This window comes from Carya illinoinensis, chromosome 15 (genome assembly GCF_018687715.1).
Source record: "Carya illinoinensis cultivar Pawnee chromosome 15, C.illinoinensisPawnee_v1, whole genome shotgun sequence".
Taxonomy (NCBI): Eukaryota; Viridiplantae; Streptophyta; class Magnoliopsida; order Fagales; family Juglandaceae; genus Carya; species Carya illinoinensis.
This window is the reverse complement of record NC_056766.1, coordinates 2,144,207-2,160,780: the sequence shown is the minus strand read 5'-3', so window position 1 is coordinate 2,160,780 and position 16,574 is coordinate 2,144,207. Positions and strand designations below refer to the sequence as shown.

Genomic DNA, 16,574 nt, shown 5'->3' with positions numbered 1-16,574 from the left:
TCTTTTATATAAGAAATTTTTGCATAAAAATTCTATTTCAATGAATTCTTTATTCAAACCTGAAACATCTACGGTTAACACGCCTTTAGAAACTAAAAATGTAAATCAAGAAGATTATAGCATCATAGACATAGAAAGAAATTTACAAGATTGGACAATTCCTAATGTACCTAAAAACCAAATATATAAATATTCAACTTTTTTTTCAAAATTATCATTCCTTACAAATTATATAATTAAAACAGTAGAAAAGACTATTAGCCTAAATAATGATTATGAATCATTACAGCTATTAACAAAAGAAGCCATTAAACACCATAAAGAACAGAAATATTCATTTATACATATTGGATTAGTACAAGTGGCTGTAAAACCACTTACCAGAAATGGACTAAATGTTTCAGTATTACTCGGTTTAAGAGATGGAAGACATTATAATTTCCATGATTCATTACTTGGCATGGTTGAATCTAGTTTATTCCAAGGCCCAGTATATTTTAACTGTTATTCTAATTATTCACTTTCATTATTTGACTCTAATATTCTACATGCCTTAACATTAAATATTAAAACGAATGGCTATCATATGATGAAAGGATCACATCCTTTAACTGTAGTATATAGAATCCATTATAAATTAATGAAAACAAGATTAGAGCCACAGGCTCTCATTAATAGTCCAAAGGGCTATATATTATTATTATAATCTAGTACACCAAATTCTAGCATACAAATTCCTAAACAAATTCATTGGAATCAAATTGCTCTTCCTAATGAATGGCAATTAGAAAATATTATTCCATTACCGAATGTAGAAAATAATTCTAAAGATGATTTAGTTTATATAGATCAAAACCAGGACGGAACAGTCCAAATTGTCTTCCAACCTTTTAGGAGATCATTTTCTCATTATTCTTCTCCAGCATCCTCCAGCTACCATACACCACGATCTACAATTAGTAGGAATAGATTTCAAAATTTTGATAATAGATCTGCAATGATTTCAGTCTCTAGAAATAAAATACAAAATCTAGATACATAAGTCTGGGGAGTTATTCCTGGAAATATTATTGATACACCTGTATATTCAGTCAATCACCCTGATTCAGCATCCTCTTCTAATCCTCATCAGAATAAAGAACCTGAACCTTCTTCTCCAACCTATTCACAGGTAGTTGGAGATGATGCCCAAATATTTACCCTGAGTAAAGAAGAATTTAAAATTAATAAAGAATATCTTAAACAAGATTATATGAAAGAACAAAATAAACAGAAAAGACTTTTATTTTTCTCTACTTTCTCAAAATTAGAAAGAGATTATATCCAAATAAAATACTATGAATATTTAGAAAGTATAAAAATGAATATACTTTTCTTCATATGGTTTGAAATATATAAATCAAATCAGTTGTCGACTATAAATAGAACTACTAATCAATAGGTTAAAGTAGAAAATAATCAAATTATTTATGAAGAATACCCTCCTTTTGAAGCTATTAAGTATAATCAAAGAAATACACAAATATTAGCATCACCAATAAAGAGATTAACTTCTCCAGAAACTAAAAATACTGATAATATAATCCAACAAAATAATTATACTAATTTATATTTAAAAACCATGAATAAACAATTAGAAAGAATTGAAAACTTAATATCTCCTATTAAAACTCCTGTTAAAGAAGTTAAAGAAATTCCTTTATTTATTCCCCATGAAATACCTGCTCACTTAAAATCTAGTTTTTCTAAGATTAAAGAAGATTTACTAGAACAGATCTCTAGCAAATTAGAAAAATTAAATATTGATAATAATGCATCCACTTCAAGACAATCTCATATTAATGTATTAAGTAAGACAAATTCACCTGATCTATCTGATTCTGAAATTAATAATCTTGAAAATCAATTCAAAGAATTACAGATAAACAAAATTAAAGGAAATCATAGTAGGCAATTTTATCCTAGGGAATCTGCAATGCATATTTTTACTACTCAAAATTGGTATCCAAGGCCTACCCCTCCAGATATACAATTCGAGGAAAGAGAACATATAGTGAGATCTGCTTTTGCATCAGATGCATTATATGAATGGAATATAGATGGATTATCTGAATATGAAATACTAAATCATTTTCAAGAAATGATTATGGTAGCTAATGTTTATAAAGCCAGTAGGAGATCAGATCATCAAGTAGCACATGTTCTAGTCATGTTCTAGTTACAGGATTCACTGGCCAATTAAAAGGCTGGTGGGATCATTATCTTATACAAGAACAAAGAATAAGAATATTAAGTGCCTATAAGCATGATGAAAATCTGCAAGAGATTAAGACAGAAGATGGTCAACCTATAGAAGATGTTGTTAATACTCTAATATTTATATTAACAAAACATTTTGTAGGTGATCCTTTCCAATTTAAAGAAAGAACTAGTGATTTATTAATCAATTTAAGATGTCCTAGATTATCTGATTTTAGATGGTATAAAGATGTCTTTCTAACTAAAGTTATGATCAGAGATGATTGCCAACAACCATACTGGAAGGAAAAGTTCATAGCTCATAGCCGGACTTCCATATTACTTCACCCAAAAGGTACGAGAATCTTTAGTAAAATCAGATGGTACTATTGATTTTATTAATCTTACATATGGAGATATAATATCTTCTATTAATAGAACTGGTCTGATTATGTGTAATGATATAAGATTAAAAAAGCAAATGGAAAAAGAAAAGAAATTTGCTACAAAAGAATTAGGTACCTTTTGTGAATAGTTTGGTTATTCTCCATTATTAGCTCCTTCTACAAGACACAAAAAAGGAAAAAGAATTTATAAAACTTATCCAACTAAGAAAAGAAACTATAAAAAACCTTATAAAAAATCCAATGAAAAATCTGTATATAAGAAACCAGTAAAGAATACAAAAAAGTTTAATAAAAAGAAAAAACAAATTGTATGTTATAAATGTGGAAAGGTTGGACATTATGCATCAAATTGTAAGGTTAAAAAAGAAATTAATAAATTAGATATACCTGAAGAAGTAAAAGAAAAATTAGTAAATATCTTTATACAATCAAGTGAATAAGATGAAATTTCTTCAGAAAAATATGAAATTTACCGATTAAAAGAATCAAGTTTTTCAGAACAATCTTCTGATAACGAGTCAGAAGAAGATGGAATTCATGTTTGTAATTGTTTAGATAAAAATAATTGTATCTGTAATAAAACTATTAACGTATTATCGTCACATGAAAATATTATATTAGAATTAATAGATAAAATTAATAATCCACAAAAAAGAAAAGAATATTTAGAAAAATTAAATGATACTTTTAGTAATCCCAAGACTTTTGAACCCAATTCAACCCCCTCGTCATATGATTTTCTAGAAATAGTAAATAGATTTCAATCAGAAAAACAAAATATTACTTTAAAGGATTTACATCAAGAAATTAATGAAATAAAGAAAGAAATTAGAAATTTGAAAGCTTCTAACACCAAACTTGAAGTTTCTAATGAACAATTATTACAAGAAATTATACTATTAAAAATAGATAAAAATAATGACACTCATAAAAAAGAACAAGGAGAAAGCTCAGTAAAAATTACAAAAGAAAAATCAGATAATTTTATAAACATACTTAATAAGATGAATTTTCAAAAATGGTATACTGAAGTAACTATTTCCATTAATGAAGAATTCTCTTTTTCTGCAATAACCTTATTAGATACAGGTGCAGATCTAAACTGCATACAAGAAGGAATAATACCCTCTAAATATTTTGAAAAAATAAAAGAGACATTATCTCAAGCTAATGGAGCAAAATTAAATATAAATTATAAATTATCAAATACACATATATGTAATAATGGAATTTGCTTTAAAACAACATTCATTCTAGTAAAAAACATCAACACCAAAGTAATATTAGGAAACACATTTCTTGCCTTACTTTACTCTTTCTCTGTAACAGAAGAAGGAATTTCTACTAAAATATTAGGAAAAGAAATTCAATTTAAATTTTTATTCCCTCCAGTCTCAAGAGAGATTAATTCCTTAAAAGAAGCATCATTAACTAAAGAAATTAATTTTTTAACAAAAGTCAAAATCAAAAGAAAAGAAAAACAAATAAATTTCTTAAAACAAGAATTAAAATACAAAAGAATTGAAGAACAATTAAAAGATCCTTTACTAATCCAAAAAATTAATAATTTCAAAAATATAATTGAAAACGAAGTATGTTCTAATTTACCTAATGCTTTTTGGAGTAGAAAATAACATATAGTCGAATTACCTTATAAAAAAGAATTTTCTGAAAAGAATATTCCTACTAAGGCCAGACTCATTCAAATGAATAAAGAATTATTAGAATTCTATAAACAATAAATTAAGCTAGGGAGGTGCTACCGTCAATTCTCTCGAGAATTTGTCCCGGCAAAGTCATTTATTTTTTTATCATATATTTTTTTTTATATTTTCTCAATTTTTTTTTAAAGTGTATGATATTATTAAAAATAATTTCTTAATTATTAAATAAATAAAATAAATCCTAACCCAATGTCGGACATATCATCGGGACACCAACCATTTTCCTGGATAGAAATTAAAAGACTGCAGGTACGTACTACCATTTTCTCTTAATTTGTTTTTGTTTTGTTTTGTCATTTTTTTTTTATTTTTTTATTTTTGGTGTCATGAGTATAATTTGCAGCTTTGCATATTTTTTAAAGAAATTTTGTTGATGAATAACTCTATTTCAGATTATTAAAGACCTTGGTTTTTTTTTTTTTTTGGTCGTGTTTTCAAGAAATTGTCAACTTTCGAACACACGTACAAAATAACCTTTATTTATTAAATCAATAATTATCCCAACGTAAAAGATTAAATAATCAAGAAAAAGGAATAATATTCTTGATTAAATCATCAATTATATCTTTTAAAGTTAATAAAAATGGTGTATATAGTTATTTATATAATATCCTCACATAATCATTAATGGTTGATATTATGTGCGTATAAAACTACAAATAAATAAATCTAAGCATTTCGTATTTTAAATTAATCTCCGCTTGAAATAGAAATAGGTAAGTTTAATAAGTCAACCCACCTGTGAACGGCGTGTTTCGTATTCCATTAACTTGGAGTTTTAGTCTTCCACCTGCATACTAAAAGAAAATATAAAGAGTTTGAGGCCTTGATGGAGACTAAAAACTCTCCGATACTTAAGTTAGTATTTCATTAATAGTTTGTGCAAGAGTGTAGAGAAATAATAAAACATTTTTCATACTTGATGATCGGCTTTTATACTAAGTTTTGAGGGGAACAGCCTGTACCCTATCCTAGAAAGCATATGTCCCTCCAACTGTTCACTTACTCATAATCTTTTAATGCATGCGTAGCTCCTAAGATGGCACAATTAATACGGCGTGGAGTTGGAGGATCGGTGCCATTAATGTAGCATGGCTTCCTGACATTTTTTATCTCGTAGGTGCGCAACGTCAAGTTTCTTTATGCTTATTGTCAGAAGATCAATGGCTCTCCATACTTTCCGCCCACTTGCCTATGCAAGTCCTCAAGTGCTAGGCGTTGTAGGGGGTACTGGAGTGATGAACCCCTTCCATTTTTGCCTTTAGATTTCCCGCTTTAATGTGATCATGGGTTGGCCTCAACTTTTAGGTCAGGTAACCTTAGTAGTTTGAGAAGTCATTCAGGAGGGTTGCACTTTCTTTATATGGGCTTGTCTTATGAACTTTTAGCTAAGAATTTATCGATCAATATATTGATCATTATGGTTTTGTATTATATGACATAGTATTTAACAATTATTATGGGTGTAAAAAAAAAAATCGATAAATCGGTAAACCGGACCAAACCAGTGGGATTGGTCTGGTCTCGAGTTTGGTTTGGTCCGGTACCGATTTTATTTTTTTTAAAATTGATCCGGTTTCGATTTTTCTTTTTCTAAAATCGGATTGGATTGGATCGGTTTATATATATATTTGAATTTTTTATATTGGATATAATATTTATATATAATATATAACTATATATAAAATAATTTTGTATTATATGATAAATTACTAATTAATATAATATTAAATTTTAAAATCTTATATCATTTGTTTATTGTATTAATGGTTATATATCATTTGTTTATACTAATATTATATAGTGCATATTAATAGTTATACTAATACTATATCACTATATATTATCACTATAGTATTATATATTATATTATATAATATATAATATAATACATTAAAACTGATAAAACTGGATTGGAAATTAATAAAATTGGAATACCAATTTTAAAAGATAACTAAGGCATAATCGATTTTGAAAAATATAAAATCAGTACATATCAATTCAATTATTAAGCATTCGGATAGGAGAGGATCTGTTTGCAGGAAAAGAAAGGAAAAATGGGCTATGAATTTATATGTGGATATGTATGTTTGAACGTACGGCTCTCAGCTGTAAATAAATGGTGTTGGTTATGATTCACTTATTTTTCCATATCATTAAATGGTATGTGGTGGCCACTCTGACTTTTAATCTTGAGCAAAGTACTTCTGTTCTTCATGCCATGTTATATCCCCAGTGAATCATGCAAGCATTTATTCATGCCTAGCTAGTGAGGAGTAGCAAGATTATTGGTGTTACACAAGTCATCTTGGAGGGAAATTTTTTTGGCTTGAGTAAATTAATCAAGCAGAACAATCTTCTTTAGATCCCAAAGTTGATTGAATTTTTACTTCTCTCAGCATGTATACATGGACGCTCAGAATATGATATAAATGAACTGTGCAGAATAGTCTCCTTAAGGGAAGAGGGTGCCCTGTTTCTTTTCTTGCCCATGTTTTATTCGACACTACATACCACTGTGTGATGTTCATTGGATATTAGATTTATTTGGTCACATAGTAGATGTTGACCATGCTTAACTAGAAAATTGTTTGGTCACATGGTAGATGCTGACCATGCTTAAAAACAACCTTCAAGAGTAAAACATCATTTGTGTCAAAGGGAAAACAAAATTTTTGTTAAAAAAAAGGAACATGTGGAGCATGTCAAAGGTAACTGAATTGTATGATGAAGATTGCAGCTGCCTCCAAAATAAACTGCTTCTATTTCAATCTTTTTATATATAGTTAAATATTTCCTAAGCTACAAGCTAAAATCTTGGGTCACGAGCAGTATTTATTTCCTCTCTATTTTGGGTCACAAGCAAGGCAGGGCCAGTCAGATTGTGGGGTACACTCCACATAAAACCATTTGGCTAAGCATTTTTAGAGTTCCAATATACCAAGTACATAAAAATATCATATTTATCTTACTGCACTTAACTTTGCTTTTTTCCAATGCATATGACTGACTTTGGTTTTATTTATTTTCTGATTTTCTAAGGTGCACTCAGCCTTGCTTTTGGCTCTAGCAACCAATACAGATTCTGGTATTGTATTTTCTGGATCCATAAGGTCTGAAAACCAACTCATGTTTGCTTATAACCAACTCATCTGAAAACCAACTCATGTTTGCTTAAATGGTAAACCTGTTTTAGACTTTAAAAAATAAAAATGTTATAGTTGGTTTAGAAAATTTTACAATAACTTCAGAAGATGAAATGTACTTCAAAGATTGCTATTTATGTAGAATTTCAGATTTAAGTAGAATTTTAATGAGGTGTGCTGTTTTTATTAGTCAAAAATCTCTATGAGGTGGTACTGTTTTTGTGTCTTAGTAGCAGATTTAAGACAAATTTCAGACTTAAATTCTAAAAAGTGTTCTGTTTTTTTATTTCAATCTTTTTGTGTCTTACTAGCAGATTTTTTCATGTCAATTGCAGTCATATACTGCTATATATGCTGATGTTAAAAGCTTGAAATGTACTGTCTTGTTTATTGTGCTGCTTTGTCTGACAACTTAATAATTATAATTCTCCTAGGATGGACAATCTCTTGGATGAGGACCCATTCTTCACCACTCTCTTACAAAGTGGATGAGAAGGTCCTATTACCACTCCAACATTCTCACAGCATTCTAATGTTGTGGTCGCTTCAACCCCCCTTCACGGTGAAAAGAGGCCTCCAACAAAAAAAAATTCAAAAATGAGCTTCTTTCACTGTTGAGGAGGATAATGTATTTGTCTCTGGTTGGCTCAACATTAGTATTGATGCCATTCGGGGAACTGATCAGAAATCCACTCAAATGTGGGAGAGGATTTCTGAATTTTATCACGAATATAAAAAACCACAAACTATGAACCGTTCAGTTGGATCATTGATCAATCGTTGGTCCATGATTCAGAAATGCACAAATAAGTTTTGTGCATATCTAGCTCAAGTAGAGTCATTGCACTCGAGTGGTGCAACCGAACAAGATAAGGTATGTACACTTTTCCTTTAATAATATGGTCTATTTATGTAAGATTTATTATTTGACACTATTCTTTAAAACGTTTTTTAGATTGAAAAGGCAAAAATATTGTACAAAGAGATGGAACGAGGAACTTTCACAATGGACCATTCTTGGAATCTTTTGAGACACCAACCCAAATGGCATCAACATATGAATACGCTGAATACGAGGAGAAAGCCACATGATAAACGTCTTTCCAATGAGCAGTCAAGTGAAGTTTTGGGTGATGTTGTGGAGGAGCATGTTGAAAGGCCTGCTGGAAAAAATGCTGAAAAGGAAAACTTGAGGAAGCGAAAGGCTCAAGAATCATCTGATGCTGAGTTCAACATGGCATTAGGAGCAATGACCGAGGATAGACGATTGTTCATGGCGGAGAGAAGAGAATGGCAGACGAAGGCTGATCGCGATAGAGGTGCACAACTGGAGCTTGATAAAAGAAAGTTCGATGCTGAGATGATGAGTAAAGATCTTTCTGGTATGAATGCCATGCAGCAAGTCTACTTCCATAAAGTTCAGAAAAAAATTTGGGAAGAGTCAATGAGTGATTCAGATGGTATATCCGAATGACCCAAACAATTATCCAGCTTCTAGTGGCTGCTGAGCCACAAGACTTCCTGAGGAAGCATATGGCTGGGCAGCCACTATTAATGGATTTTATTCTATTTGTTTTGAATGGAAATCTTTGAATGAATTTGTGGTTGGAAAATCTGAATGTTAGTTTAGTTTTTGGCAATGTTTGTGGATAGAAAATCTGTTAAGTATCCATCTTTTTGGAAGTGTTTGTGGATTTGAATTGTATGTGATGCAACTTGTATTTGCTGGAAGTATTTGATAAATGGAAGTTGTATTTTTAAACTTGTCTTTTGGATCTGTAAAGTGGACATTAAAATGATAATGCAAGTTGTTTATGGATATCATTTAGTAAGGCTGATTTTATACACTGTTATGTGGCTGGATTTTTCTGTTTTGAGACTGTACTTTTTAACTTAAGAAGCTGAATTTGTGTAGAGATGATTTTAGCTCCAGATGTTGCAGCTGTATTTTTTAACTTAATAGTATAGTTTGTAGAAATGTGTAGCTTTTAAGAAGTTGAATTTGTAGAGATGTGTAGCTTTTAAGAAGTTGAATTTGTCTTGCTTTTAAGAAGATGTTGCAGCTGTTATGTGGCTGGATTTTTCTGTTTTGAGGCTGCATTTTTTAACTTAAGAAGCTGAATTTGTGTAGAGATGATTTTAGCTCCAGATGTTGCAGCTATATTTTTTAACTTAATAGTATAGTTTGTAGAGATGTGTAGCTTTTAAGAAGCTGAATTTGTCTTGCTTTTAAGAAGATGTTGCAGCTGTTATGTGGTTGGATTTTTCTGTTTTGAGGCTCCATTTTTTAACTTAAGAAGCTGAATTTGTGTAGAGATGATTTTAGCTCCAGATGTTGTAGCTGTATTTTTTAACTTAATAATATAGTTTGTAGAGATGTGTAGCTTTTAAGAAGTTTTGGTGTAGAGATGTGTATTGATGAAGCTGAATTTGTCTTGCTTTTAAGAAGATGTTGCAGCTGTATACGAGATTCAGCTCCATATTTGTGATATTGCCTTCAATATAAATAAATATAAATATATCCATATAAGTTAATAAAAGGCACAATTGTCTCTGCCTTCAATATTAACACATATATATATGTATATGTGTGTAGGTCCATATAAGTTAATAAAAGGCACAATATATACGGCCTTCAAATTAAATGGAAATCAATAATTTAAATATCAAATTAAATTATTAATTTACATATAATAGGTTTAATTGCAAAATATGAAAAAAAAATATTATTAAAAAAATAATATTATATTATTATTTTGATGAATCTAATAGCTAATCTAATATAAAATTATGGATAGGAAGATTTTAAAATTATAAAAAATTTATACTTTTTATCAAAATTTAAAAAATGACTTTCGTAAAGTCAATGTGGATGCTCTAAGTCACCTGGATTATTCCGTGGGCAACCGGGTTAACTTGTTTTTAAAAGGAACGATACCCAAAGGTTCATGCCACGTGTCTCTCGCCTTTTAATAAAAAAAACAAATTCGCATGAAAAGCTCGTGGGCTTTCTAACCAAATTGAAAGAGCATTAAACCCCACCGAGAAAATATTTTTAATAGAAAAAAATAATTAATGAATTACGTCATCTATCACTGAACCATTTTATCATTAGAAATAATATTTACATTCTTAAATAGTGTGAATCTCACGTAAATTTAAAAAAAAATGATAAATATGAAATATATATTAAAAGAAATTAATTTTTAAATAATAAATTTTAATTTTTTAAAAAAATACGTAAAATTTACATAATTTTAAAAAAATTTACAGACAGAGACACGTGGATTCATCACTGTCCATGTGGATTCACTTCCACATTAGGCTATTAGGCTACTGTCACTATTATCCATGTGGATTCACAGACAGAGACCGTCACTATTAGGCTACTGTCAATGGGCCACCACATTAACATGTGGATTCACTTCCACCTTCCGATCAAGTTGTAATTCATCATTATCCATACAAAGTTACATGTATTTCAATTCTATTGGGTACAATTGCAGGGGAGTCAGCATGCTACGTCAGCTGCTAATAAAAAAAAAAAAAAAAAAGCTCCAATTACTAATTTGATTTTTCTAAGCTTCACTTCCTTGTCGTAAAGCATTTTAGTTGATTTTGTCATTTTCTTTTTCTATTTCTCAATGCTCCAAGAAATGCATAGGACTGAGTTTTTTTTTTATTTAATTATTGTTGGTCGTGTTTGGTTACTGAGAAAGTTTGGAAAAAGAGGATAAAAGTTAGGGGTTACGGTGGACTTGATAAGGGAAGGTTATTTTGTGAAGTTTTGCTATATATAAATATAATCGTGCACTAATCTGTGTATTAATACTGATTTATTTATATTTAAAATTTAAATTAATATTATTTTTAATGAAATTTACTTTTTAACAAATCACATCATATTAATATATAAATTAATACATAATTATATTTTTTTATCAGAACTGTTAGATGTAGTCGGTAAATACAAGCAGAATGCAAACGATTATATGGAATGAATAAAAAAAATTATAAAAATAATTTTTTTCATGTGATTCTCATATTAATTCATTTTTTTTAAAATAATTACACGTTACTTGCACAATCACGATTACAAATATCATTTCTCTTTTGTTATTTTGTGAGATAGTTATAGGGTTCGTATTTTCATATCACATAAAACGGTGTATTTAAATTTTTATGTCACGTCAGTCCCGCTTACGCCACGTTTACTCCCAGATGACTGTGCGTAGATTTTTTCATTTTAGCTTTATTGGACCCCACACAAAGGCCTCCTCGGTTTTAGTTCTGGTGACCCCTGCGTCTTACGTGTCATTGAGGCAATGTCCATGTTAATTGGTTTGTATTAATCATTTGATCCAACGCACGATTAGAGAGACATATATAATATTCGAAGCGATTTCTGTCTTGTAAAATAAAGTTTAGTAATGATTAATATTATGAATCTTCGTACGGGTGTAAAACGAGGAGGATGGCGGCTACCGACGGCGACAAGTTATAAAAAGTTTTTTATTTATTTTTTAATAATTTTTTTCCATATTCTTAAATATTTTTTAAAAAAGAATTTACAACATAATTTAAAATAATATTTTCTTAATTACTAAATAAAATAACAAAATTCATCAGAATCCATCCTCGGTTAATGTAGATTTATTCATGAATTATGTATTCTTCCTATTAATTTAACGTCCTTAAATTTGGTCATGATTAACATTGCTCTTCATCAAATTTAGAGCTTGTTTGAGATTTTAATAGGAGGTTTTAAATGATTTTAAAAGTTTTTTAATAAAAAAATTAAGTTAGTTAAATATTATATATTAAAATATTTTTTTAATTTTAAATAAGTTAAAAAATTCGTTTAAGGAAAAATATCTTTTAAAATTATAAGTTATATGGGATTTTGGAAAACAAGAGAAAAATAAATAAATAAAAAATATTATAAAGTTAAAATATTGAAATAATATATTTTTTTAATAATATTTTTGTGTGGTAATTTAAAAATTTTGAATTGTTTTTTATTTTTTTTAACAGTTTAAAAAAATTGTAATAATTAGTTTGAAAGTATTTGTATTTTAGTAATATTTGGGAATGAGAAAAAATAAGATGAGATGAGAATTTTAAAATGTAAACTTTTTCTAAATAAACGCTTAGAGCATTGGCATTGAATTGGCCATCTCCATCTTCAAAATTTGAAGAATATGTTCAATACTTAAAATCTATATTGGATTAACCATCACATTCTCTATAATAATAAAATATTTATATTTCTTTAATTAATTTTTTTAATACATTTTATTTTATTTTCATAATCTTCAATAACCTCCAACAATTATATTCATTTGTATTTTCACAATCCACCAGTCTATAATATAATAATATCATATGTACATAGATGGTGAAATCTCATATTATATAAATAAAAATATCATATCTACAATCCATAAAAATTCCATATATATAATATAATAATCTCAAATGTGGTATGAATGTGGGACAAAAAATAATAAAATACTAGTTTGAAAAAGCTATAGTTGTTTTCATATATATATATGGAATGTGGGACGAATTTACTGTAACTAATATTTTATATAAAAAGTGTTTAGTTAATTTAATGTGAACTCAATTTCATCAACATTCTATAAAATATGAAAAGCACTGATATTTGGTTAATCCAATACCAGTGCTCTTAATCAAATGCCAGTGCTCTTAATGTTGTCTTTATAGAATTTTCAGATAGAATAAATTACTCGTTTGCATTCAATAATAATTAATGTCCATCTCTTTATATACTTAACCATCTAATTCGACAAAAACTTAAAGAGGATATCAATTACAATAACTATAGAGCCAACAGACCCTATTTGGAATGCTGTTAGAATAATGTCAAAAATAATGATTTGAATAAGTACTACTGAATAAGATAATACAAGTCTCACACTCTTTTCCCAAAAAAAAAAACCTACTCACTGATCTTTAGCTAATGAGAAATGTGGCTCTTCCAGATAAGGGATCCTGACAGTGTTTTTACACTTAATAATTAATAAAATAATTTTTTAATGATATTGTGATTTTTTTAAAAAAATTTAAAAGTGTTAAAAAAATGCACGGAAAAAAAAAAAGCACTGTAGGTCAAGGAGATGTGTAATTGTAGAGCCACTCCTTTAGCTAATTAATGTGATGAGTGATCTGTGAATCAAACCATATTAAGAAAATAATAGTATTATCATTAAAATTTAAATCAACAGTGCATATACCCATATGATATTCATATATAGTACTTTTTTTTTTCCTAATCAACCCATATATTGTACTAGTTGTTACAAATAAGTGTTTTTTTTTTTTGGATCTTTTTCTTACTCAAACTAGTGTTGATCAATGATGCATGATAAGAACATGATTTATATAGCATTAAAGTATACAAGTTTCACGTAACGTATTTCTTTTGAAACAATTGATAAATATGAGATTCAAATGAAAAACTAACATTTAAATTGTTGGCACTATAATGTTATTGTTTTTCAAAAGAAATGCACGATATTTGTATACTTTAAAACTGTATAAAGCATTACTCTACATAATATACAGGCACACATTAGATAGTTGATCTCCATGTGCCAACTCTTGAATAATATTGATCATCATGTGAAGCTTTGAATTTGCATGCGCCAATGCAAATATATATCTTAAGATTCATGCGGTGCTGCAAAAAACCATATTTAGATTTTTATTTTGTTGATTGTACGTATAAGTTGCTTCAAATTCCACGACACATACATTTTGTGTTTCCATTTCATGTGTCTCATCATGATAACTATTTGCTTAAATCAAGGAGAAAATAGATGATCGATCACTTTTGTTGATTGTAATTTTGCTTAATTCCAATTTCCCTCACTACTAGTACTCATGAATCTCAAGACCACATGAGATCGAGATTGATGATCTTTGTTTTTGATTTAAAGCATGCCATGGATGAGTTTGGTGCAAAGTCAGGCACTTGAATAGTGTTCAATGCTCGTGGCAGAGAAAGAAAATTATGCAGCTGCTAGCTCCATTTTCTTTTCGGCCATGATCACAAGTCCCTGCCGACGATATAGTAAAATGGCTATCCTCCAATAGGGGGGCGGGGAATGAGATTTCCCTTGAATTGTAAGATACCCCATTGAGGGCGGTTATTCCATTAGGCAATTGCCTAAGGCACGAAATGAAAGAAGGTCTAAAAAAAATTTAAATTATAATTTAAAAAAAACTAATTAAAAAATTAATTAACTCAATGAGAGAACATAAAAAGTATTAAATAGACATTATGTCATTATTAATTTTAAAAGTATCGTACATAATAATTATTTCAGATACTCTCATTCTAAGAATACACTTCACTTTTGTCATTAGTAGTTTAATATATAATGTACAAATTATATATAGCAAAATCTAATTTTTAAGTGTTCATAAATTTTTTTTGTATAATCCTTTGAAGAGACAAGGGCTCACTTTTTTCCAAATGTATAGGTTGTCTATAGAACTTTATTGACAATAATGATTATAATTAATTTTAGGGTTTGTTTGGAGACTAAGAATATCTCAAAATATTTGTGAATAATAGTGAAATGGTTTGAGTTAAGATGTTTTATTGGATTTTGTAAAATGAGAGAAAAAATTGAATTTGAGAATAGTTGAGAATACTTAAGAAGAGTTGTGTTCCCTAAGGGGCCCTAAGATACTAGATTTGATAAAATCCTCTTAAAATCAAAAATTTTCTAATAAAGTTAGTTATAAGTTGAAAATGTGGTATAAAATCTTAATCAATAATTTTAATTTGCAAAACGATATGTGTTGTTTTTAAATAAAAATGTAATGTAAAAAAAAACATTATTTAATTTTGTTTTTTTTTTCTCATTCAAAAATTTAGCCTTAGGCCCCGAAATGTATTGAGCCGGTCCTGACCCCATTTCATCAATATGTGTTTGGGTGTTGAGCAACTCTCAATACTTCTCAACATATTTCACTACTATTTATTACTTTATTATTACTTTTCGCCTACTTTTTTCTACTATTTATTACTTTTTACTACTATTCAATATTCTATTATTACTTTTTACCTGATTTTTCATTACTATTCACAACATACATCAACACTTCTCAATACCCAAATCCCAAAAAGAAGTAGATGATCTACAGCATGCAGCATTAATTGGACACGTACCTACTAAGGTTTGAGTTGCAGAAAAGAAATCTAAAAGCTACTCAATTCACCATTCCACCCCTTCTTAATTATTTGCATCCAATTATATTCATTCCTTGTCTTTTTATTTTTTAACTCCCTTTTACTTCAATTACCTTTCCTTTTAGATCAAGTTAATTCTATATTGGAAATGATAATGAAGAGGACTAGATGTAGTTTGGTCGATAATGATCCTATAGCACTAGGTTTGTTTTGTTGGCCGGAGACTAGCTTTAATTTGAAACAGAGAAAACCATCAAGTTAAGCTATGTTTTTTGATTGGATTAACCTCCAAATATTGAGAATTTCAATCATTTCTACGGACAAAGGTACTCATGTATCCTATAATCTTATGTTGAAATCAAATGGTGAATTCGTAATGCATCGGAATATATATTGAATTACACACCTTGATTATACATAGCAAGAGTCAGATCGCTCGTGTTCGTAGAAAGGACTCAAATATCGCTCGAGTTTGAAAGTATCAATATTTATATGAAAAATAAAGCTTTTTAATTCTAAGTTTTATCATCTTCAATCATATGTGTTGATATATTTCATGTCACTTTCTCTTAGGTGCCAAAATTACATAAGAACTAGTGATTTGGCGCATTAAGAACAAGCATGCAGTGTCGGATTAATTAAGAACAAGCATACGTACGTACATCTATAAACCTATACTGCTTTCTCATTACGTACCTTGGTTCACACAAGTTCACATTGACTAACGCAAGCAACCCATCTTTGGGAGAAACCAGGTGGTCTTGCAAGAAAAGAATCATTAGTCCCCCCAACCGGCCTTGCAAGAAAAGAATCATTAGTTCCCCCAACCAAATTA

The 16,574-nt window shown here is 28.9% G+C and overlaps 1 protein-coding gene across 1 annotated transcript; it reads left to right on the top strand.

The window, feature by feature from the left end:
• Positions 1-8,263: 8,263 nt before the first annotated feature.
• LOC122296050 (glutathione S-transferase T3-like) lies at positions 8,264-8,989 on the top strand. The gene is made up of 2 exons (XM_043105436.1): positions 8,264-8,389; positions 8,471-8,989. The coding sequence occupies exons 1-2, from the start codon at positions 8,264-8,266 to the stop codon at positions 8,987-8,989; spliced, it is 645 nt and encodes a 214-aa protein (XP_042961370.1).
• The last annotated feature ends 7,585 nt before the right edge of the window (positions 8,990-16,574 follow it).